General features: G+C 50.6%; 1 protein-coding gene across 16 annotated transcripts in view; it reads right to left on the bottom strand.

Moving 5' to 3' along the window:
- PTPRF (protein tyrosine phosphatase receptor type F) overlaps positions 1 to 23,033 on the bottom strand; it is a 375,635-nt gene that overhangs the window by 18,834 nt on the left and 333,768 nt on the right. For 11 of the 16 annotated variants that reach the window (XM_064428625.1, XM_064428623.1, XM_064428636.1 and 8 more), the window contains 6 exons: positions 22,681 to 22,771; positions 19,661 to 19,873; positions 16,491 to 16,645; positions 13,203 to 13,318; positions 10,383 to 10,415; positions 7,393 to 7,490 (listed from right to left, as the gene is read on the bottom strand). In XM_064428625.1, coding sequence (XP_064284695.1) covers positions 7,393 to 7,490; positions 10,383 to 10,415; positions 13,203 to 13,318; positions 16,491 to 16,645; positions 19,661 to 19,873; positions 22,681 to 22,771 — 706 coding nt within the window. The remainder of the gene's footprint in view (positions 1 to 7,392; positions 7,491 to 10,382; positions 10,416 to 13,202; positions 13,319 to 16,490; positions 16,646 to 19,660; positions 19,874 to 22,680; positions 22,772 to 23,033) is intronic. The other 5 variants (XM_064428629.1, XM_064428631.1, XM_064428632.1 and 2 more) reach the window with 1 other exon arrangement.

Genomic DNA, 23,033 nt, shown 5'->3' with positions numbered 1-23,033 from the left:
TCTTGACCTAGTGGTTTTATTAGCTGTTGAGCTGCAGTCTCTTGAAATATAGCAAGCTCTGGGTGTCTTGTGCCCCAGGAGCTTTTGGTATTAGTGTCCTGCAAGACAGCCTGTAAGCTTTTGCCAGGGAATACTCATGAAAATTAATAGGTTACTATCCACTGCTCCAGCTACTTATGCAATGTAAACATCTCTCGTTTGAGTTAATAGAGTGACAAGAAACTATAAACCTGGAGAAGAGACATGGTTATAAATATTGGCCTGCACACTATGCAACTGCCTGAAAAGCACACATCCCACTCCCACCTGGCCTCACACACCCACTGTTTCTTCCACGGGCCACGTGCTGGTGCATCCAGTCCATGGCTGCTCCATGGCCAGGCAGCCTCTTCCCAAAGCCTTCTCTATCGTCTCAGTCCATGCACAAAGCAAGGACCATCCCCAAAGCACCCCTCTGAGATGGGATGGTCTTGTTGTCCGAGAGACACACAGCTAAGACACCTGCCTCATGCAGGGACTTGCTCTGCACATGCAGCCCTGGCCAAGCTGGGGGCAAGCAGCTACACCAGGAACCAGCCATCCCATGAACCCCCTTCCCCCTGAAATTAACAACATTGTCAAAACCTTCTTAAAATCTTGCTCCAGCTCAGAGTTTCTGAAATTTTGCTGTGCCACGGACAAAACACTGGGGAAATAGGCCAAGGGAAGCACTGCATGCTGTGCTCCCTGCAGGCACCCGCACTCATTGCTTGGAAGAGCCGTGTCAGAAGGTTTCTAAGCCAGTGAAATGCCTGTCTGTCAGCTCTGGATCAGCTGTGAGCAAAAGGCTGAGGGAGGAAGCACAGCTCCCTGACTGGGCTGACATGAACAGCTCTCATGGTCCCTCTGCTCAGTTCCACCAGCCACCAGCTGTGCACAAAGTGATACCCATCGATGTCCCCTCTGCTCCTGTGCTGTGGAGCAGGCACTTCCCAAGAGACAGCAGTGGGTGTGGGCATCAGCTTGAGTATGGAGCACAGGTGGTGCCTGCACTGCTGCACTAGCCCTGAGGGCTTTGCAGCACATGCAGGGCACGGGCAGTGCTGTGCCAGGTGGCAGCTGTCTGTCCCCAGGTGTGGCACAGGCTGCCAGCAGGTAGAAGGGCCAGTGCTGACGAAAACACACAGGAGGATGTGACATCACAGCGATGCTAATAGGTAGTTTGGGAAATGTAGGATGTAAATAGACATTTCCTACAGAAAACCTGTAATTTTCTATTATCAGTGTAATAAGCAGGCAGCCGCTGTGCTCAGAGGCGCTGCAGCCAGGATGGTGGGAGTGGAGGCTGCAAGCACCACTTCTGGCTGCAAACCCACTGGATTGGCTGCCACAGGCCTTGCACACTCCTCTGCCCAAGCACAGAGACATCTCAGCACAACTCATTTTGTTCAGACACCTGTATTTTCCTTTCAGAACAGGCTGCTCAGGGGACCCGCTCTTTAGATGCTCCCCACTCTCTGCTATGTGGCAGGGAAGACTGCTGCCCACCAATGGTGGGCCTGAACTACACTAGAAGAATGCAGAAATGATCAAAGACATAAAAAAAAAGAGGAATATAATATGAAAGGACTTTATGGTTTGGAGTAGAGATAAGTAAGAGGGGTTTTGACATCAGTCTGATCAATATCGAGCACACTGAAGGAGAAGCACAAACAGACAAACTAATGAGGAAAATATGGACCCACCAATGCCCATTAGAAACATAAATAACATCTATTTTTCAGAAAGGTGGCTTTAGTCTGCACAGACAGCCCATGAGAGACTTGACTAGCTGGGTGATGGAGCTGAGACTGGCTCTGAAGGTATCAGTGAGCATCTTCTTGCTGTAAAGAAGCAACTCAAGAAAGCACCAGCTGTAATTGCACTCTGTGAACACTCTCAATGAGCACAGGTGGGTGCTGGAGCAAGCCCTACCCCTGCAGCAGAGGCAAGCAGAGCTCAGTGCAGCTGCTCATGCTCAATCTATGCTGCAAATCCCTGCCAAAAGGCTGCAGGGCTCACCCAGCTGTGGGGTGCAGAGTGCTTTGCACAGCAAGTCTGTGTCCTGCCACAGCAGAGGAAAGGGTTATTTCCTGGGGGAGGACAAGGCTGCCAAGAGCCCCCAGAATGGAGGAGGAGCATCAAGGTGTTGCCATTAGGGTTAATAGCTTTGATGTGCAATGAGTATGTGCAGAAATGGTCTAATCATCATCAGCCTCTTAAGAGGCCAAACAGGTGAGAAAGTCAGAACTACTACAGCACCTGAGTGCAAAGAGGCTCTAATTAAATACTCCTGCAAATTAGTGACTCATTTAGAAGTAAAATGATTTAATTTAAACTCTGGTGATGAATTAATGTACACCTGTTCCCCCCTTTAAGGCAAACAAATGAGTAAATAAATGGGAGGATGATGGGCTGCTTGGAGAGAGTTGGAGCCCTTCCATGGAGAAATGGTTGGCGAGTCTTGTCCCATCTCTGTACAATGCTCTGCAGCCCCTGTGTGCAGTAGCATATCCCCACCTTGCTTCACAACTGCCCTGGCACCAGGAGTCTGCTCCTGTTCCTTTCTGGGCAGGGGCTCATGGGAATCATTGCTGCATCCCAAAACTTGATCAGAGTAACACTCCCAACAAACAAACTCTTCCTAGAAAGCAGAAGGGCTGCGAAATTGAAATGAAATGAGCCAGGAGGAAACTTAAAAGCACCATGACTTTTGCTTTGCTTTAAAGTGACAGGGAGATGCTGTAAGACAGCAAGTGCAAATTAAGAAAAAGCCCAATTAGTAAAACTCCTCCTTCCCAGCATGGAAGTGCAAGGAACAATTTCACCAAAGCAGTTCAGGGATCCCTGCTGCTACAGCCATAAAGACAGAATCAGACTTGAAAAAGGATTGGAAAAAGGCTCTTTCCTCGACAGACTCTAGAGCACTTTATAAATGCCTTGCAAACATCCCTGAGTGCCAGTTTGACTCTCAGGTACAATCCACCTCCGGCTTGCTGCTCCCCTTCCTTAGTGCAGTTCCAAAATCTCTCTGCACGCTGAGGCCCTGCTGCTGCCTCTGCTGCTGGCAAGCATGGAGAGCCCAGGCAGGCAGTGCCCTGGGGCAGCACAGCAGCTCAGGGAGCTGCACAAGGGCATGGGGACAGGAAGATGCACAGGCAGGAGTGCTTCCTGAGCTCCTGTGAATCAACCACATTAGCAGGAGCATTGACCGCTGTCAATCTGCGCCGCGCCTCAGATGAGGACATAAGGTGCCTCTGAATCAATCTCTGGCAGCACTTCAGCCTTATTATTCTTATTACTGGAACGTGAGCGCCCTGTGCCTGCCAGGCAGCTTCCCAATGAGCCATTAAACCCAGCAAGCCCATTAAACCAAGGCTCCCCGGGTGCTCCCCGGATCCACCTGGGCTCACTGCCCCCAAGCACCTCTCCCGCTACCAAACCTGCCTTGCCAGGGCTGCAGGCATGGGAGGTGCAGTGTCCTCAGTGGCTTTATGGGAAATGGAAGTGAATACAGGGTTTGGGCAAACCACCAGTGTTTCCCTCCACAGGAAACTGTGAGGAAAGGTCTGCAGCCTCCCTGCCACACTAGGAAGCAGGAGCACAGTGAAATCTCACGTAACCTAAAGATTACTAAGAACTAACGTGCCAGGCAGTGCCACACTGCCAGACTCTCATCACCTGCTCTGCTCCTGGGGGCCATACACTAAATGGACATGCTGGATGGACTGGACATAAGGGGCAATAGCCACAGCAAGGAGTTTGGAAAGGAATAAGGAAAAAATCTTCTCCTGGGAAGGTGATGCAGGATCTAGAGCACTACAAGAGAGCAGGAACCAGTGCTGGTTGGAGCCAGCCTGTCCTGTGTTTGCTAACAGCACCAACTGGGACAGCAATGTTCAGCTTGCTGGATCCCACAGCAGAAGTGTGAGATGTGGTGTGTGTGTGCCGGCCAGCTTGTCCCAGGGCAGGTGCTCCTGAGCCATCCATGGGCAGGATCCCGCCCGGGAGCACAGGCTGCAGCGTGGCAAGGTGCCCACAGGAGGAGCTCCAACACAGCGACAGCGCCTGCCACCACCTGCACATCCACAGTCAGGGGGCTCAGCCTTCCTTCCACTTATCTAATTCCATTAATCCCACACTGTAAATTCGCTGTAGCTTTCACTGTACACTAAAAATGAAATACTCTCCTGGTGCAGCCAGGCCAGAAGCAGCTGCCAGACCCTTGTGCCCTGCTGCCTGCCTGTACAGCGTGGTGGGGCTGTGCTCTGCCCTGTGCCAGAGCAGATGGCAGCAGTGAACTGTGCCTGCAGACAGCTCAGCTCCCTGCAACTGCATTTCAGCCTCTCCTGCCGCACCAGGGTACCAGGAGCTACAGCAGGGATGGCTCCCAGGTGCCAGGGGTGAGGGCTGACCCACAGCTCACGAGCCAGCTCACTGCAGCCAGCCCATAGCCTGCTCTGTGCTGGCTTTGTCACATGGCTGTGTGGCCACGTGGGCCGGCAAACTGGTGTGAGCAATATTATTTGTTCTCTCACCGGTGGGAATAGAGGTCAGGCGGCTGTGAGAAATCTCTGCCACGCTTCCTGCCCCCTTCCCAGGCATGTGGGGAGGTGCTGACAGGTCTTGTTTCATGTCACCTGTCTCTAGGTTACCCTGCTATTGCTTGCACAGCCGAGGCAAGTGCCAGACTGATGGCTCTAGGCCAGCTGGCCTCAATGGTTAAAAGTGCTGTTAAATATTTGCTCTCTGCCTGTGGTGCTGCTGCTCCTGGAATGTGAGCCATCGATAAACAGCCCTGCACCCCACAGAGATGTTAGGCTGACAGGCTGCTCTACAAAAACACTTAAAATGCAACTATTTCAAAGCACAATCAAACAGCAAATGGGCCTTGGGGGCTCACCTGCCATGCCTTCCTCCCTTGTGTCTCCCTGCTCAGCTGTGCTATGCCCATTCTGGCAGCACCATTATGCCATGAGGAAAGGGTCAGGGCCTTCACTTCTCAAAGCACTGGGTCACCACAGAGCTCTGTGCAAGGTCTGAGGCTCACAGTGTCCCAGGGTGAACACTGGGACTGTGTCAATGCTTACTGCAAATGCAAGCATGTGCTGAGGTGTGGCTCCTGTCTCTAGGGCTCCCACAGGGGCCGCTCAGCCTGCTCCCCTCCCACCTCTGCTCTTTCCACACCCACTGTGCAGATCTCCTTAGTCAGCAGCACACACCATGCCTGTCCTGCCCTGCAGCCCTCCTATCAAAGGGAGCTGCTGCCCTGCCAAACCCACACGCTCAGGGACCAGGATGTAGTCCTGCACAGGCAGCTGCTGCTCTCTGCAAACTCAGTCCAGGATTCCTCTCACCGGCATTTCAAATGGGAAATGATTGCATTGATCCCCACATGCCAACAAGGTGCAGCCCCTTCTACTTTTGGGTCTGTCCTAGTGTCAAACACTCTACAAGCTTGTCATGTTCAGCAATTTTCTGATGATGAGGAGTCAAACACAGCAGAATCCAGAGGAAAAAAATTATGTGCAACAATCAGCTACTTAATAGCTGCTTCAACATGAGAAGTACAACTGATTGGTGCTCTCAACCAGCCATGATATTCTAAAGAAAGAGAAATGAGAAGAGAGAGGCTCATGAAAGCAGCTAAGAGAATTTATTTAATGCTCATTTTTTTTCAAAAACAGTTCCCACAGCTCAGTATTATGCTGCAGGCTCTACTGAGCACAGGCCTAGTGTGAGGATGGGAGTGCAGAGACACTGGATCTTGCTGAATCCCCACTGTGCAGCAGAACCACAGCCTGCCTGCAGCAGAGTGGACAGCCCTGCTTAACATTTCAGTTGGACTGGTAACAAAAAGCCCAAGGCAGACAGATAAGACTGCACACTTTGGCTCCACTGGCAGGACATACATGAGCACACAGGTAACTGCAAGGGAAGCACATTATTCCTTTAAACATTTCCCAAGTCACAATGTAATGCTGTAGCTCATCTCTCTGGTTCAGACAGTAAATGCACAGGGATGCCAAGACCCTCCACCTGGCATCCCAAAGCAAAAAAAGATCTCTCTGTCTTTCTTGGATACATGCAGCACACCCTTTGAACTAGCTGGAATTCGTCTCTTACCTTCTCAACATAGAGATCTGCTTTCCCTTTCCTGGCATATATAATCCTACCTTGTGGGCAAATGCTCTGATCTCATCTCATAAATCAGTGTAGGTATGGTGCAGGAAGGGGTGGCCACAGGCACAGGCAGATAACAATTCAAACAGAAGTGATAACACATGCAAAGAACACTTCCCAAATTTATTCCCTCTTTAATACTAGTGGGGGGTTTATTTACAAGTCCCCTGCAGCTCAAGAGGGCTCTACATATAAGTACAGCAAAACATCATCCTGCCATTCCTGCTCTCATGGCTGCAGAGGAACTTTTCCCAATTTTAAACAGTTGCAACCTAATCATGCAGCCTGAAGAGAGCCAAAAAAGGTGAGGCAGCCCTCAGGCAGATCAGCCCCTTTCCCTCCAAATTCCCTCCATTTGGCAAGTTGTTCTTGAGGAGGACAGGGCTGGAGGGAGTTGGGCTGAGAGAGGTGCAGTGGAGGGCTCCCCAAACACCCAGTACATGCCTGTGTGTGAGCAAAGGCAGCCTCGTGGTAGATGCAGACAGTGCCTAGCCAGAGGCTCCACCAGAGACACGGATAATGGTGGGAGCATGATCCAGAAGAGCAGGCAAGTTTGCAGCTTATGACTGCAGGTCACAGGCAGAGAGCTCTGTGCAGGGAGGGGAGCTTGGACTACTCCAGGGCAGTGGGACATCAGCAGAGCTTCTATGGACACTGATGCTGAATGGCACAGGTTAATGCCAGCACAGTCCACTGGGAGATTATGTGGGGAAAGCAGGAATGAAAACTCACAACACATGTTTGTTGGCATCAGAGGATGGCACAGAGAGCAAAGCTTTGAACACAGACAGAAGTGAATGGGCACAGCATACTGCAGACCGAAATACATCAGCCAGCCTGGATGGAGTGCAGCCCTCACAGAGCAGAACAAAGTAATCAGTGACAGTCCAGGTAGGCAGACATGAGCTCCCATTCACTCCTAAGACCATAACCACAGGGGCAGCATGGCAGGCTGCTGTGCATCCTCCTGCAAGGCCTTCTCTCTGTACCAGCCATGCCTCAACTGCTCAAGGTGAGCTCCCACCACTGTGGGGGTGGCAGGGAGAGCTGGCAGGCTCCCAGGGCTGGCATGGGGACTGACCACGCAGCATTGCTGCAGGGGAGGCACAGCTCAGCTTGCACCAGGCCCTCTCTGCTGGGGCCCTGGCCAGCACCACTCGACCCTGCTGCCCGTCCCGCTCTCAGGCTCACCTCATACTCCTGGGAGAACTTCAGCCCATCGTTGGCCTTGAGCCGCTCGATGTTGTCAGCGAGGTCGGTCACGGGGATGGGGGGGTGGTCACGCATGCCTGCAAGCGAGACAAGGAGGGAGGAGGGAGAGGAGAACGGTTACAGCTCTGCATGGCCCAGAAGGCTCAGCAAGAGCATGTGCACAGCAAACCCAGGAGGTGGGTGCAAGGCGGACACGTGTGACCATGGGAAGCGCCGGGCGGGATGGACGGGAAGCTGAGGGCATGCGGCACACACTCCCGGAGCGCGGGGCGGTGAACAGAACACAAAGTGATGTGCAGAATGTGCATGACCGGGTGAGCATGCTCGGACAGTGCAGCCACGGGCACACAGAGCAGCCACGCAGCGGGCAGGGGCTCGGCCAGCCCCTGGCAGCAACGGGCCCAGGTCACTGCTGTCACTGCTGTCACTGAGCTTCCCGGGCTCCCGCATGGGCTGAAGTTGAACACACTGCTGCTCTCACCGCCAAGGGCTTAGGCTGATCCTCTTGCTTACCCCTAGCAATGGCATTAGCCACAAAGAAACTCTGCCAGACCTGCAGTGAAACCTCTGCAGTGTGTGTGCACAGCTTTTTGGGCAGGCAGATGCTGTCACAGTCCCCAGAGCATTACAGAAGGATGCAAAGGGCCCCACAGAAGAACGGCTGATCCCCTGGTAGCACATTGCGCAGTGTTCTGAGAGCTGAGGAGCAGCTCTGCCCACAGCTGTGTAACTCTTCAGTGATGCTCCAGAGGCAGAGCCTGCTCCAGGGCCCAAAATCCAGCTCCTCTGGGCTGGCTCATGCAAGGCACCATGGGCAGCCATGTGCCCTCCAGCAGCTGCTGGGAGGCTGCTGTGAGCTGGGATGCAGCTCAAGCCACGGCAGAAGTCTTGCCCTGGCTAAACCAGGGATGCAACTTTACAGCTCATTCTGGGCACAGCTAAAGCCCTGCTCAGCAGAAAGGCCCAGAGGAAGGGATCCCACAGATCCCACACAGGGGACAGGTACTGTGGGGCTGTGCATGTGGGATTGGGAGGAGCCCTCTTGAGGCCCTGGGACTCAGAGCTTAACCATCACAAACTCCTTCTCCGCTGCTGAGATGTTGAACCGGCAGGAACGTGGTTGTGAAACACGTCATCCAAATCCCAAGGCTCGTGACTCCATCGGCTGCTTTATGGGTTTCCCAGAAACCCCACATGGGTAATGATGATTATTAATAGGCTGAAGCTGTTGACTCACACCCAGGGAGACAGGCTGGAGCACAGCCAGAAGCTTCTCAATTGCTCAGGAGGCTAAGCACTGCCACAGATGGCAGTGATGGGCCACTGAGGTGATGGAGCACTCTCCAGGCTGGGTACACACATTTTACATGGTGGTGACAAGTCACAAGGTGATAACACAGAAGTGTTACACCTCTGCATAAAACATCTGACATCACTGCACACAGGCAAGACCCAATCCAACACACGCTCATCCTGCCATTGCTCGGCAGTGCACAGCTATCCACGGATGGCCTGAGAACACACAGACAGGTGGAGAAGGAAATAGCCCTATTCTGCCTTGTGCTGAGGTCCTCCTGCAGATGGTCCTGTTTGCCACTTCAGCTGTCAAGATCCCTGAGGTGGCTGAGCAAGCCCTCAAAGGGACAGAGATGATGATGCTGGATTTGGCACAAATTCCTCACTCATGCCAGAACTCTAAGGCTGTAGCTCAGGAGCAGCCTTTGCAGAGCTGCCACTCATGAGCAACTGAATGATGAGAACAGTGTGGGACCAAGACAGAAGGGTGGGGCAGGAAGGACAAAGAGACTGGAACACAACCACAGTATGTGCTTCTTCCAACACGGTTATGTATGAAGTACAGCAGACCCATGGACCACAGCAGGGCTGCAGACCTTCATCTCTCCTAGAAACACAAGGTGGTCTTCCAAATTTGTGTTTCCCAGCCAGATTAAGTGTTGCAGCAACAAAAGAGCTGCAAGAGCAGGTGGGGAAAAGAGGTGGTTGGAATCCCATTATGGTAAGCCTAGAAAAACAGCCACTGACAGTGCAGGGCAAGACAGAGATTTGTACACACTGCCAGGACTTCCACAAGCTCTTCCAATTGCTCTTGCAAGAGGAGAGTGAGCTCACCAGGAGGCTAGAAGGGCTCAGAGGTGTCCCCCTGCAGGGACACACACGGCAAAGGCCTTGGCTCTGCTCCCAGGGGAAGCATTTATCATACATGCTTCTCCTGTTCCTGTGTGCATACACAGATGCCTGTACATCCCAGAGCAGGGTGGCCACGCTTTTAGGGTTGGTTGAGGATGAACTTGAAGCTCAGAAGACAAGTGACAAGGGGGCACTTTTATCTGCAGGCTGGTACAACTCCATCCAAGCTGCTAGAGCAGTAAGTGCTTCCTTTGTGCCTGGGATTCTGGTACCCACACTGCAAAGCAGACCAAATGCAGGCAGGCCAGAGACCATCATGTGCTCTGTCTGTGACAGAGGTGACCCAGCCTAGGGAAACCAGTTTGCCCAAGGTAGGAAGAGAGTGTGTTCAACTGCTGAAGAGCCCCCTTCAATTTGTCCATTTGGGATTTTTAGCTGGTCACTCCCTCCAGAATGGCCAAGGTTATCAGTCCCCATGCAGGGCCAGCTGCAGGCCTGGCACCATGACAGAGCCTGGCCTACCACTCTGAGGGGGTAGGAGGCTGGAGAGCAGGGAAAGGGCTGCTGCAGAGGCCTCCTGGCAGCCCATCACTCAGGACCTTCCCTTCTGCACCGTCCTGCGGTGAGCTGCTGTAGTGCCGTGCGAGCAGTACCGAGCCTGGCCCCACACATCATGTCAGAAAGTGAATCACTGCCATTTTACAGTCTGCTGTGAGTGAAGGTGATCTTCATGACATTGAAACAGAAAATACACATATGAGAGAGAAAGGGAAAGAAAAAGCAAAAGGTGTCGAAAGATAAAAACAGGAGTTAAAACTAACTTGAGATATTCGGGCAACAGGGGACACTGGCACCTGCAAAGAAAAGAAATGGGGCAAGAACAGAAATCCCATTAGCCTTTAGTCATCATTGCAGAGGTTCAGAGATGGAAAGACAACGAGATGAAGATGAAAAGGAAAGCACCATATACCACAGCACTGGGAGCTTCCCTCCAGCATAGGCCCGACTGCCTGGCCCTGGGGCTGCTCTGTTACACAGCAGGCTGCTGGCTCTGGCCAGCTGTCCCCTGACACTGGCAAACACCTGGAGCTGGAGCTACTTGCAAGGGAGTGAATCCAGAGGCCATCATGTGACACCAAGTGCTACATTTCTCACTGCACACCACTGGCCCCAGCCCCATACTCCAGGGAAGCCTGCAAGGGCCTGTAGATGGCAGGTACAGGGGGCATCTGTGCTACCCAGTGGCCAGGGGGACTGCACTCAGCCCCGGCCACCTCTGCTCAGTGCCCCTGATGCTCCAGCTCGCTCACAGCTCATCAGCAGCACAACTCAGTCTCGTTTCACGGTGTATTGGGACACTGCCCAGTCCTGTATCCTCTGTGACTTGGCCCAGCAGTACATTGGTACAGGGAGGCCAACAGTGGGGAATAACCCTTGTCTGAAGTAAAGACCACAAAAATGAAAAGCTTAATATTTAATAACAGTAGACCAATTAATTATGCATTAAACAAGTTTTCCCTGCTCAGCAAGCTCCAGCAGGGAGACCAACTACCAGGGCTGGTGGCCAGCACCTCTTGTCAATGCATCCTCACAGCACTGTCTCGACCTCCATCAGGTGACAGGGGCAACAGCTTGGGCCCACTGGGCTTGGTGGATTTCATGCGCCTCATTAATGAGGACAAGCTCGTCAGGAGTGGAACAGTCACTTCAAGCTGCACAACACCCATTTCCACTCCTCAGAGACTCACAAGGGATGCACTGGGGAGAACGGGAGGAGGACAGAGTGCTGTCTCTTGGAAGGGGAGCATTGTCTGGCAGTATCCAGGGTCCTGCTGCTGTCTCGAGTGAACTGCACACTCTGGCTAGGTTTTGTCTCTCCAGAGAGCTCTGCAAACTTACCAAATGAGCAGCATCTTTGGCTTATCCTCATTCACAGACAGGAAAAGGAAATTTCCTGGCCCCCTGTCTCTCTGACGGCAGCTTTTGAACCTTGCTACAGGTCTAGCAAGGGACATCCTTGTTGCAGACACCCTGACCCATCTGAAGATGGGAGCAGATGCAAGCCCAACCTGTCACAACTCTTCACGCAATGCAAACCACAACCACACAGCAAAGATGGTTTTTGTGTCCACATGGAGACATGTCATAGAGGCCTGTCCCCATGCACAGCTGTCCTGGAGCAGCCCTGTTTAACACTGTGCTCCTCCTCAAGAAGCTGCATGCTGTTACTGACTCTGTGTGACCCCTTCCTTAGTGCTGCTCCCAGTGATCTGCCTATTGAGATGTTCTTCCCCTGGCACACGTGCCTTCCTTGCTCCCCACAGCATTTTCCTCCCATGCTGTGACACCATCCTGTGCTCTGCTGTGGCCAATTAACGTGCCAGCTCTGCTGGCAACTACCAGCCTGCTGCTGCCCACACGTGAGAACTGCCACTGGTTCTGCCTGGGAGATGCACTAACTACAGACCCCTGACAGCTGCCCTGGCACAGAAAAAGATGTGCTGGTGTAGCTCACCCCAGATGTGAGCCAGACTGCTGTGAGTGGCAACAGGAAAGGCTGTTCTTGCCCCCCCTGCCAGACACAGCAATTTTACATCAGGAAATGGCCCCTTCAAAACTCTCCTATTAGATGAAAGCTCTTAGATGAATGAGCAGCAGGAGGAAAAGGAAAGTAGGTTAGAGACCAGGAGGAGGTGCAAGTTAGAAGAGAACTGTATGTGCCTCATTTGCTGCTGAACTGCTCCCTCCATCACAAAAGCCCAAGTGCTCCCTCAGCTCATCTGGGACTTGGACTCTCTGAAAGGCTCTGAACGAGTCGGGGCGAGCCTGTCTCTGATCACTACAATGACAGGTACTGTGCTTTCGGTGCCATCACAGACGTGCAGACACAAAGCAGCAGCACAAGACCTTTCTGCAGTGTAAGTACAGTTGCCTCCATGAGCTGGCAAAGCTACAGCCTGAGGCATCCCAGGCCAATGAAAGCAGCATGCAGAGAATGGCTTTTACTGAACTATCATCCTCTGCACTGAGACCACCATGAACAGCAGAGTCCTTCAGTGGGCCACAGCACTGGCTGCAGAGCACTGTAGTCTGCAGGTAGCTCTTCTCTTGACTCTTAGCAGAGCACAGCAGGAGAGTCAGCACACCAAAGATCCCAGAATGAAGCTGCTGGAACACCCTCAGCAGTGTAAGAGCTCTATGTACCTCCTGACTGCCCCAGATGCAGCCCATGTGGCCAACAGTGCACCAGTTGTCCTCAGGACTGAAGCTCAGCCAGGGTGAAGCTAGTTCAGCACCTGGAACATCCAGGTGTGGACACTCCCAACTGCAGGGAGGCTCCTCCCAGCTCAGGACAGCTGTAATGAGCTTCACACCGTGTCTGACACACACCACACAACAGACCAGCCCCATCCAGGTTCCCCAACCTCGCGGGCCTGCAGTGACAGGGCCAGGGAGAAGCATTTGCAACCCAGAGTGCAGATACTCGGACATCCTTGGTCTAAGGCCCACTCTGTGTCACTGTGACTGAGAATGTGTGAATCTCCTGGAGGGTGGGAAGGACTGCAACTCTGCCTTTGGCATGGGGACATGGAGAAGAGGAAGGAGAGGAAGCAGATTCAAGAGGATGAGCTGCTCCTTACCTGGAGTCTGGTAGTTGAGCCTCCTCATCTCAACTGGGTCAGATGAGTGGGCCAAGAGTGAGTCCTTCAGGCCGATGGAGTGCTCATCCTTGGCAGAGGGGGAATGTGCCCTTTTCCTGTGGACAGAGAGGGCAGAGACAAGCAGGTGAGTTCTGGCAGAGACTGGCATGAATCATCCTAGGAAGGAGTCTGGGTCCCTGTGTCTCAGACATCCAGGTGCATCCCAGGCTCCTGGGGCTCTGGATAAGTTCTATCATCTTCCATGCCTCCAATTTCCCATCTATGAAACAGGAAAGATTATATATAAGCAATGTCAGATGTTTGATTAGTGAGGCAGTTTTGAAATGTGGTATTCTGCATAGTATTTATTACAGAAAATGCAGACAGATGCAAGATACTGTTTCCTCTACTGTCTCTAGGAACTATTTCCTGTAGTGGAAGGATATAATAAAAATTTTTTTCAAGTATTAGAAATATTTAAATATAGAATGCTGTAATATAATAGTATAAAGGCTCTTCAGGGTGTGTTTTATTGGGCCATTAATACATGTCTTGAATGGTTGAAGGCACCCAAGGCGTGTATTAATGGAACAATAAAATACAATGTTGTCTCTTCATGCTATATTTATGCCTAAAGCGATGCCACCACCTCAGGCTCTTGCTGGAATTCACAGGCAAAGCAGGGACAGATCCAATCAAAAAGTGGACAAGTGAATATTAAGGAAAATAGAATACTGCAAGAAGAGTTTCTAGCAAATCTCTAGGTCCCACTTCTAGCTCTAGATTACAAATATGGTGGGTATACCCAAGGGCTGGAGAAGGGTGTTGGGCAGGAGCAGCACAGCAGTTCTCTCTTCTGAGCCTGTGCTGACCCTGGCACCTGGCCAATAGGCTGAGCATGCAGGAATATACAGAGACTTTGTCTTTTGGCTACAGTCCCCAAATGGATTTTGCCTGAACCCCTCTGCTGACCTGATGTTTCCTGGAAGAGAGGGAGCAGCAGCGCTGCTGCTGTACACGAATGCTAGCACATTTACCAGCCTGCAAATGGCAACAATCACTCTCTGCTTTGGTTCTCCTTGTGAGGCCCCTGGAAGCACACTGAAGGGCTGCCAGGTTCTACACAAAGGCAGCTGCATCCCTGGATAGTAATGACCCTGAACCATGCATGATCCCAAATGCTCTCACAGGCACAGGGCACTTTCACTTCCATCAGAGGCTGGGCATGCTGGGCTGCCACTAATGAGAAGCACTTAGAGAAAACAGTGCATCAATCATGAGTGAAACCTGCGTGTGTTCCTTGTGTGGCCCAGCCTGTGAGCTCCATCTGCAGCCTGAGGCAGCAGCAAACACTGGAGCTGTTCAATGGAGAGAGCCAGCTTGTGAGTCTTACACTACTCTGAGGCATCTCAACATCTCAGAAGCCTTCAGCTGCTTGGACCAAGACAAAAGAGCAGAAGGACTGAGACCATTGATAGAAGAATGGAGAATACACAGCCAGCAAATAAACCTCCTATCAGGAGCACAGCAGGATGTGCAATGTGCTACTGTGTACCAGTCCTCAAGCAAAGTGGGCCATCTTTTTTGGGGAATGGGCACAGAACACAATTAAACTTTGTCTCATTAGCCCAGTCAGGGAAACTCCTAAACCATCCTCCAGACCCTAAGCTACCCACTGCTGCTCAGCTTCAGTTCATTCCCATTACAGACTGGCCATTGTGAATATTACACACAGATACCTTTGGGAGAAAATGCCTCCACAGAGAGGCTGGACAGCCAAAACCACAGCATCACTCTGGGCACATGGGTGGTGCTGGAAGAGGACATGCTGCTCCCCCATGGGCCAGGATACAGCAGGGACATGTGTCAGGTCTGGGCACTGCAGGCTAGTGCTTCCCTGTGCTCCACTCACATGACACCAGGATAAGGCAAAGCTAAGGCAAGGTGGGAATACCTTCTATGGGGCCCTGCTACAGAAATCTCCTCTGGGGCTATTTTCTCTCATTGAAGACCAGCAAACATGCTGTTTCTTACAGTTGCCCAGTACTCCCTCAAAGCTTCCTCATTAGAGACTGCAGGAATGCACCTGCATTCTTGAGGGAACAGCTCAGTCTGAAGTGACTGAGAAAACAAAGGAACCCCTATAACTGCTGTTATTGTCAGGGTTTTTTGATTTTTAATTTAATTGCAAAAGCAATCTGGGAAGTCTTTATGTTGAAACTTCTCCCTGAGAGCTGTGAGAGGCTGACAACTGCTAAGATGCTGATACCTTTGAGGAAACAAAGTCTCTGTAAACTCCTAAGGCTGGCATGCTCCACACTCCCAAAAACAAAGATGCCCCTTAGTAGCTTCAGGCTTGATTTTTAAAAAGGGAAATAGACTTGAAATTTTAGGAAAACAAAAAGATAAAATGGATTCATACCTTTCTTGCTTACTAGATCCAGGGAAAAGCAGGAACAGAAGAAAGGAGATGATCACTGAGACAGAAAGGCAATGACTGCACATGCACAGCAGAACTCCATTTAATCAGACAACAAAGGCAGCTCCCTTCCCCAGCTAGAGAGACATATGTAAATAGAGAGCCCAGGAGGAGCAGAACCTCAGAGCTGAGCTGATAGAGAATGACCTACTGTAATTGAACAGGTTACATGAACACATGCAAATGCAACCCATGGCTCCTCCAGAGGATGTACAACCATCACACACTAGTTACAACTGGAGCAGGACTGCTCTGACAAGCAAAAGGAGGTGTCTGCTCCCACAGGGAGCACAGTGTGAGGGTGGTTCTGATCCAGTAGTCAGGACTGAGAGGCCATAAGAAGAGAGCTCCACTCTGATTTCAGCCTGGCACATCCATGCCCTGCTCTCACCACCACGGTCATGTTCTTCAGCCAAAATTCACAGGAGAGGGGGCAGCTGCCACAGATCTTTCTATAGAGAATCAGTACTAGAGAAGTTCCCAAGTCTGCCAATTCAAGTTGTGACAAGAGAGCAGACAGACTGGCGTTAGGGACAAACCTCTCTCTTCTGTCCCACTGCTCATACACTTCCAGAGTCCACAGCAGCTGTGTCCTGGGGCTGATGTTAACTACCTTCTGCACACCCAGCCCTTCTGCTCTCTTACAAAGAAGCCTCCTGCTGTGCCAGGCAGAGAACTTCCTCCTCCCCATGACCACCAAGGACTGTCTGTCAGAGCACCCTGCACCTGAAGGTTACAAGGAAGGCCCTGAAGGTGCCAGCACCTCTAGTGCCCATGCTGTAACTGCCATGTCCCACACTGGATCTCACCTTTTGAAGAGAAGTATGGCAATGACAATGATGATGATTAATATCACAGCCAGGACGGGTCCCATCACCCACAGCATCTCTGGCTCATCCTGCTGCTTCGCTGATGCCACTTCCATCACGATCTCATCCGAGTAGGGGCTGGCTGCATATCTCTTCTGAACAGCACAGGCAGGAGAGGGAGAGAAAAGCAAGCATCCATTATGCTAAAGCACCAGCTATGTCCCTGAAATGCTGAGGTTTCCCCTTGCTTCTGGCTAGCAGAGATCAATCACGCTTCTCAAACCCCAGCAACACACCATGAGATACTCCCTCCCTTGGCACCAGTGGAGGTCAGGCTGTGGCAACAGTTTCTGCCTGGCCTGACACAATCTGGGTGCCAGCAACTCTGCTGGTGTGAAACAGTTCCAGGGCCAGCACCTTCATGGCTGACAAACCTGACCTGGAGGTGCAAAATTCAAGAAGCCCATCTAAGAGCCACCTGCTAGCCCTGGACTCTCTTGGAGCCAAATCACAAGCTTTTGAATCCCAAACAATTGCACAATGAGGCTGGCTGATGATTCCTAAGTGGTTTACAATACCTGCTGTGCTGATATCAACACATCTCTTCAGGATAGAGTTATATTAGGAAAACCCCTGCTGGGCGAGGCGGGCTTCCTTAAAGGAATGAAATGACAGGAACATTTTCTACCTGATGTCTTTGATAAACAGACCTTAGAAAGAGGCTCATTCGTACTGGTTCCCTTCCTTTCTGCAATGTGGCAGCCCAGTGATTTATAACCTGAAGGGAAAGCTTTCTAGCCCCACTAGCTAGATGGAATCAGCAGAGACCCAAACCCTTCCTGCAGAAAAATGACACCACACCTGGTGCTCTGCTGCTGTTTCTAAGGCTTATGGAGCTGTGTTGCACCCTCACCGTGCAGCGCTGTTGGGTCAGAAGGGTTAAATGCTGCAAAACAAATCCTTTCTACCTATTTGAGAGGGCCAGAGCTGTATCAATTCTGTGCCTGTGGTTTTTGAGCAGCACCTGCTGCCAGGCATTAAGGAGTTAGAAAGCTCTGCTCCTGCCATAGAAAGTTTTGGTCACAGAAAAGGTGCCTGTGGATCTATAAATCTCCTGCTTTAAGGCTGGAGTTTAAACGTGCACTTCATGTCTTCAACATATGTGAGGAGAAGAAAGGGAAAAATCAAGCCTACTGGTGTCACACAAATGCACATCTTGATCTCTCACAGGTGCCCTTGATCTCAGCCAGGCTGGTTTCAAACATGTGTGCAGTACAGAAAATGCTCTTATCTGGGACATCCTTGTGGCAGCATGCACTAGTTCAGCATCCTAGCTGCTCTCCTCAGACTTATCAACAGAGGTGCCACTGTCTGGGAAAGAAGTGTGAGGGGTGGTTGCCACTTTGTGAAACCTTTCAACCCTGTGAGACCCTGTTTCAATAACTGAAATAGCTGCCAGCTCCTGGTTTAATGCTGTTCTTAGAGGATGTCTGCACAGGACCAATGCAACACATCAGACTGTTCCTACACCCATGTCCAGTTCAAACAACAGGGCAGAGAGCCAGCTACAGCTCTGAGCATGGCACAGACAAGAAAGCCTGTGACTCCCCTTTCTTGGGCAATTGGCTACTCTGTGAGGGAGCAAAAAGGTTTTGCCTGTCACTGCCCAGGAAGGTCAAGGTGCATTGGTGGTGAGGGAGGGAAGGAGCACATACTCATGTGTGCAGCAAGGTGTGACCCTCTCCAAAGCTTTGTGTAATGGGCAAAGATTCATATTTTTTCAGACACACTCTAGAGGCATTATCTTCCAAGGGAAGTCAGATGCAGAAGAGATCAGAAGGACTGTTATCTCAGTGGCATTTCCAAAGGCAGACTGCGAGGTGCCGGTGCCCTGCTCCCAGAGACAGTGTTTCAACCACATTCCCTCTGCCTTTAAAGAAGGGCAACGTTATACTCTCCTGCTGACACTTAGCCAGCAATTTCAGAGGAGCTGGGTGGGGGAAACAGTGCACAGCCTCGGAGAGTGCCTCATGCTCCAAATGAAAGTAGATGTGATGCCGCAGGGGATGCAGAAAGGTGGTCTGTAGGAGCAGGTATATAGGAGGTGTGTAGGAGAGCTACTGCTGGCTGGTGGCTTACTAGAGGGCTGTGGCAGGTCTATGGTAGTGAGGAGATGATGATTATAGTTGAGATCAACTAGTTAAGGTCACCTCTTCTTGAAAGGGATTGTCAGGGTGGTCATCTCAAGGCCTCTGCCTTACCTTGTTGTTAATCTGTGACTCTTTTTCCCTCACTGATGTGCACATCTTGCCACAAGAACACATAAGCTGGATGAGTAATGAAGAACTTGACCAGCCCTAATTAGCCATTACAAGTAAATGAGGCTGAGGAAGGAAGCCACAGCTTGGAATCCAACCAAATGATTCGGTGCATCTCTATTATTTCCATTATTTACACACTGGCTGCTGCTACTGCTGCCACCACCACTCCTGCCCTGTGTTTACAGCTGGACATTGATGTCTAGCTCTTGCAGCACTGCTCCTTGCTTATTGCATCAGCCCCTCCTGTGCCCAGGCCCAGTGTGCTGCTGGCTTCCAGCAGGGAGACGTGCAGGAGAGGAATCCCCACACAGCAGGGAAGCGTGCACCTTTGTCCTGCTGATAATCCACTGTGATGGGTGACAGGTTGGCTTCTCCAGATGTCATCTCAAAGTGAAATTCTGGGCAGAGAAGCACCTGTGAGGGCAGGTTTGCAGGGGGAGCATCCTGTTCACTGCAGAGTATCAGCAGTCACTGTGCAGGGTAGGATTTTGTGGACTGTTTTCTACAGACACTTGAACCAAAGCAGAATGAGAACCCATCCCAACCATGTGCCAAGGTTCTGAGCACAGCCCTGCAAGCCAGAACTGAGCTTGTGCAGAACGTGTGTGTTGACACTGTCCTCCCCACTCATCTGTTATGTGGAACACACGGTGCCATTTCCCTCCAAAAACACCATTTATCAAGTCAATTCCCACGGCTGCCTCCGCTCGTTCAGGCCAGCAATGCAGCCTCCCTCCTTCCTGCACAGAAAAAGCTGTCATCCTGCTTTGCAGCAATTGCTCACCCTGCCTGCACTGAGCCCAGCTCAGCTCTGCTAGGACAGGCTGTGCCCCCCCAGAAAGTCCTTACCGTGTCCCCGTCCTCCAGCGAGGCCAGCACGAAGCAGCGATAGCTCAGGTCTTGAGACAGAGGCTTGTTGTAGAAACCTTTGTAGTTCTTCTCATCCCCCAGGGTGAAGGTCTCAGGCAGCACATCCACTTGAGCAGCAATGTAGGGCTTGAGCCTGTCTGCCTGGCGTCGCTGCCGCCTGCTCTGACTCCCCTGGCTTATGGCCTCCAGCAGCTGGGGACAAACAAAGTGCCATCACTACTGCTGGCAGCATGACACCACCTCAGGCTGTCACCTTCCTGGCTGCAGCACTCGGCAGGGGTGAGGGGAAGGGAGGAGAAGGTAACTGGGTTTGATTTGTATCTGGTGGTACTAAGGAGCCAGAGGCAAGTATTATCCATTTAGGGATTTCTGGGCCATCTGTCCACTGAACCTCACTGCAAGAACTTCCACTAGGATCTCATCTTTGGAAGTGTCCTGAGCCCTGGGAAGCTGATGTGGTAAATGTTAGGGCTGAGACAGCCTGGCTGTGACTGTCCCCCTGAGTCATGTATCCCAATGGGCTGGGAGAGAACCAAGCCATGTTCTGTGGCCTAATTATTGGTCTGGACAGCAACTCACATTCTCTAAGGACACTGGATGTGAATTACAGCTGATGCTGATGTTTAGGGAAAAAGTGACATTTGCCGTGTCTTTTCCTTCTGTCAGTGCCCCTGTATCTCACCTGCTGCCGTGCTGCAGGCAGAGCTTTGTTTAAACCACATAGAATAGTAACAGATTTCATGGAATGTTCAGAGTAAAATTGGTAAATTTCATAGCCACAAGTTAATGAAAAAGGATATAATGCACAAAAATCCAATTGCACTGCTAAGAATGACTCAAATGTTTAAAGATTTTTTTCCCAATGAATAAAAAAGAACATCAAGTTTGGAAGAGAAATTCTAATTCAAAATGAAGAAGGAGGGATGAAATGCATTTCACACAGAAATTTATCAAGGCAACACTGTCAGGGCAGATGGGGAACATCAGAGGGTTAGGGATGGTGATGTGCACACAAAATCACACTGCTGAGCTGGGCCTACTCCTCCTAAGGAGGAGAAAAAAAAAAGAGGCTGGAGAAATCTTGGTTTCACAAATGTCATTGTAATCCCAAAGGGAAAAAGCAGAAAGATAGTTTTTGGAGTGTGGAGTTTGCTTCCTACACCCATCTCTTGCATCTGGCTGAGATTACAGCTGAGCTCTTCGGAGCAGAAAGTGCAGCTTTATGTGCATGTACATAAAACCACAGGGCTCTAGTTGTGGTTAAGGCTGCTGGAGGCTTCTGTCACTTGTACATGTAATGCACACAAAAGACTGCATCAGAAAACTGCTAGGCCTGCAAAGTTGAGATCCTGAAAAATTAGAAAATTAATACTCCCTGTGCAAAATTAATTCAGCTGTCTTATGCATGTGCAGTGTGCTGCACCCTTGACTACAGAGTCAGACTATCTTTTCTCTAAGTCCCCTGCTTTGTTCAACACACAGGACAGACAGTGCTTAATCAAAGAGCAGATATTCCACATTTTGTTTTCTTCTTTGCATTATGCAGCCTGAGGCCTTGTTTATTGCTTACTATTCAAATCCAGCTCTGAAGACAAAATTAATAATTTCCTCATGGGCTTTTCTATGGTGCTGATCACTATACTATTACAAGTACTTCACAAACATTAATGATCTTATCTTCCAAACACCCATATGAGTCAAGATAAAAGTGATTATCCCAATTTTACAGATGAAGAACAGAAACACTGCAACATTAATGTAAAAAAAGTCCACTAAATTTGAATGTCAAATTGAAAAGACATCAGCTTGTTTTGTTTTTCAAGAAAACTTAGTATTTTCTTTATAGCATTGACTCTATCCAGCTCCTATTGACTTTCTCTGCAGCTGGGCATGCTTAGGCTTTGCAAATGAGAGCTCCAGGATCTCAAACTGAGCACTCAAAAACATCACATATGCAAGACACTGGCTGCTAATGAAAATTTTGGCTTAAATAATTCGCCTGAGGCTGGGTGAGACAGAGACAGAAACTACTTCTTTCGATAGCTTTCAATCATCTAAAGCTGAAAACCATGCTGGTCTTCTTTTCCTTGTGACATCTGTGATGCTGGAAAACTTCTGCAATGAAAATCTGCAGGAGACCTGTGGGTGATGGTTCTCCATCACACAGCTGTGCTTCATTTGCAGAACAGAACCACAAATACCCATTGTGGAGCTGGAACCTCATGGGTTCAACTGCGTGATCGTGTAAATAAAACCAAGCTGACTTGCAGCTTCTGACTGTCATTTCTGAGTGCTACAAGCTTGCAACTTTGTTATCTTAATGGATCTTTCTGAGTGTGATTTCTTGGAATTTTTCCTTTACACTTTGGGGGCGGTGGTGCGTATGGGGAAGAAAGAGCCCACAAAGCCCTTGTGTGGGAGTCTCCTGACACCTGCAGACGCCTCGGGTGTCAGAGCACCCCCAGCACAGGACAAGCTGCTTCTTGGGGTAATGGCTGGTGAATGCTCAAAGCCTTTAACAAGAAGATGTGAAGGGAGCTTTGTGGGTTTTGTTAGATACAAGAATGAACTCTTTACCTACACTGCAGGCTTAGGTCCTGTCCAGAGAGGGAAAAGCCTCCTGACAAAAAAAGCTTAATAAACTGAAACCAATAGTTTTCTATCCTAGCTTGTTTTCAATATCAGCATGGTCATTTAATGTGAAAAAGGCTGCAAGGACTGTAAGACCTGTGACAGGATCTGGCCAGAGCTCTGAGACACTCAAGTGTGGTCTCCTAAGGGGGCACATTCTGGGAGGTGGCTCCTCCTTAGCTTGACTCCAACCTCCTTCCTACATAGTGTCAAGAAGAAAGGCTGAGTGGGCATCCGTCCCACAGCCCCCATCTCTGATGTGCAGCCTGCACCTGTGTTATTGCTTCCATGCTGCCAGGAGGCCTGGGCAAAGTGTGCTGGGCTGTTTGGGAACCACTTCCATCACAGCAGCTGCTGCAGGCTCCTACCTGGTCCAGCTCCATCTCATCAGGCGTCCGCCACCGAGCAGTCAGCGTGCTGGTGCTCTGGTCTGCTGGCACAACCACAATGTAGTACCACCTGGGAAGGAAGGAAGAAGTGTAAACACTGGACCCTGAGCCATCTCAGGCTCCCTGACCATTGGCAGATCTCCCAATGGTCTCCCTGACGATTTGGCAGGTCACCAAATAATGTGTGCTGTATGACTCAAGGATGACCTACTCCTTTCCCCGCCCTTTAAACAGCAAAAGAGCTCAGTAAGGAAAAGGCTGGTTTCCAGCTGCACCAGAGAAGAGAATACTGCCATTACCATTCATTAGGATAATGAAGATCTACAGACTGG

Source organism: Passer domesticus, chromosome 7, assembly GCF_036417665.1.
Source record: "Passer domesticus isolate bPasDom1 chromosome 7, bPasDom1.hap1, whole genome shotgun sequence".
Taxonomy (NCBI): Eukaryota; Metazoa; Chordata; class Aves; order Passeriformes; family Passeridae; genus Passer; species Passer domesticus.
Note: the sequence above shows the minus strand (reverse complement) of the source record. Positions and strands in the feature narration are given on the sequence as shown.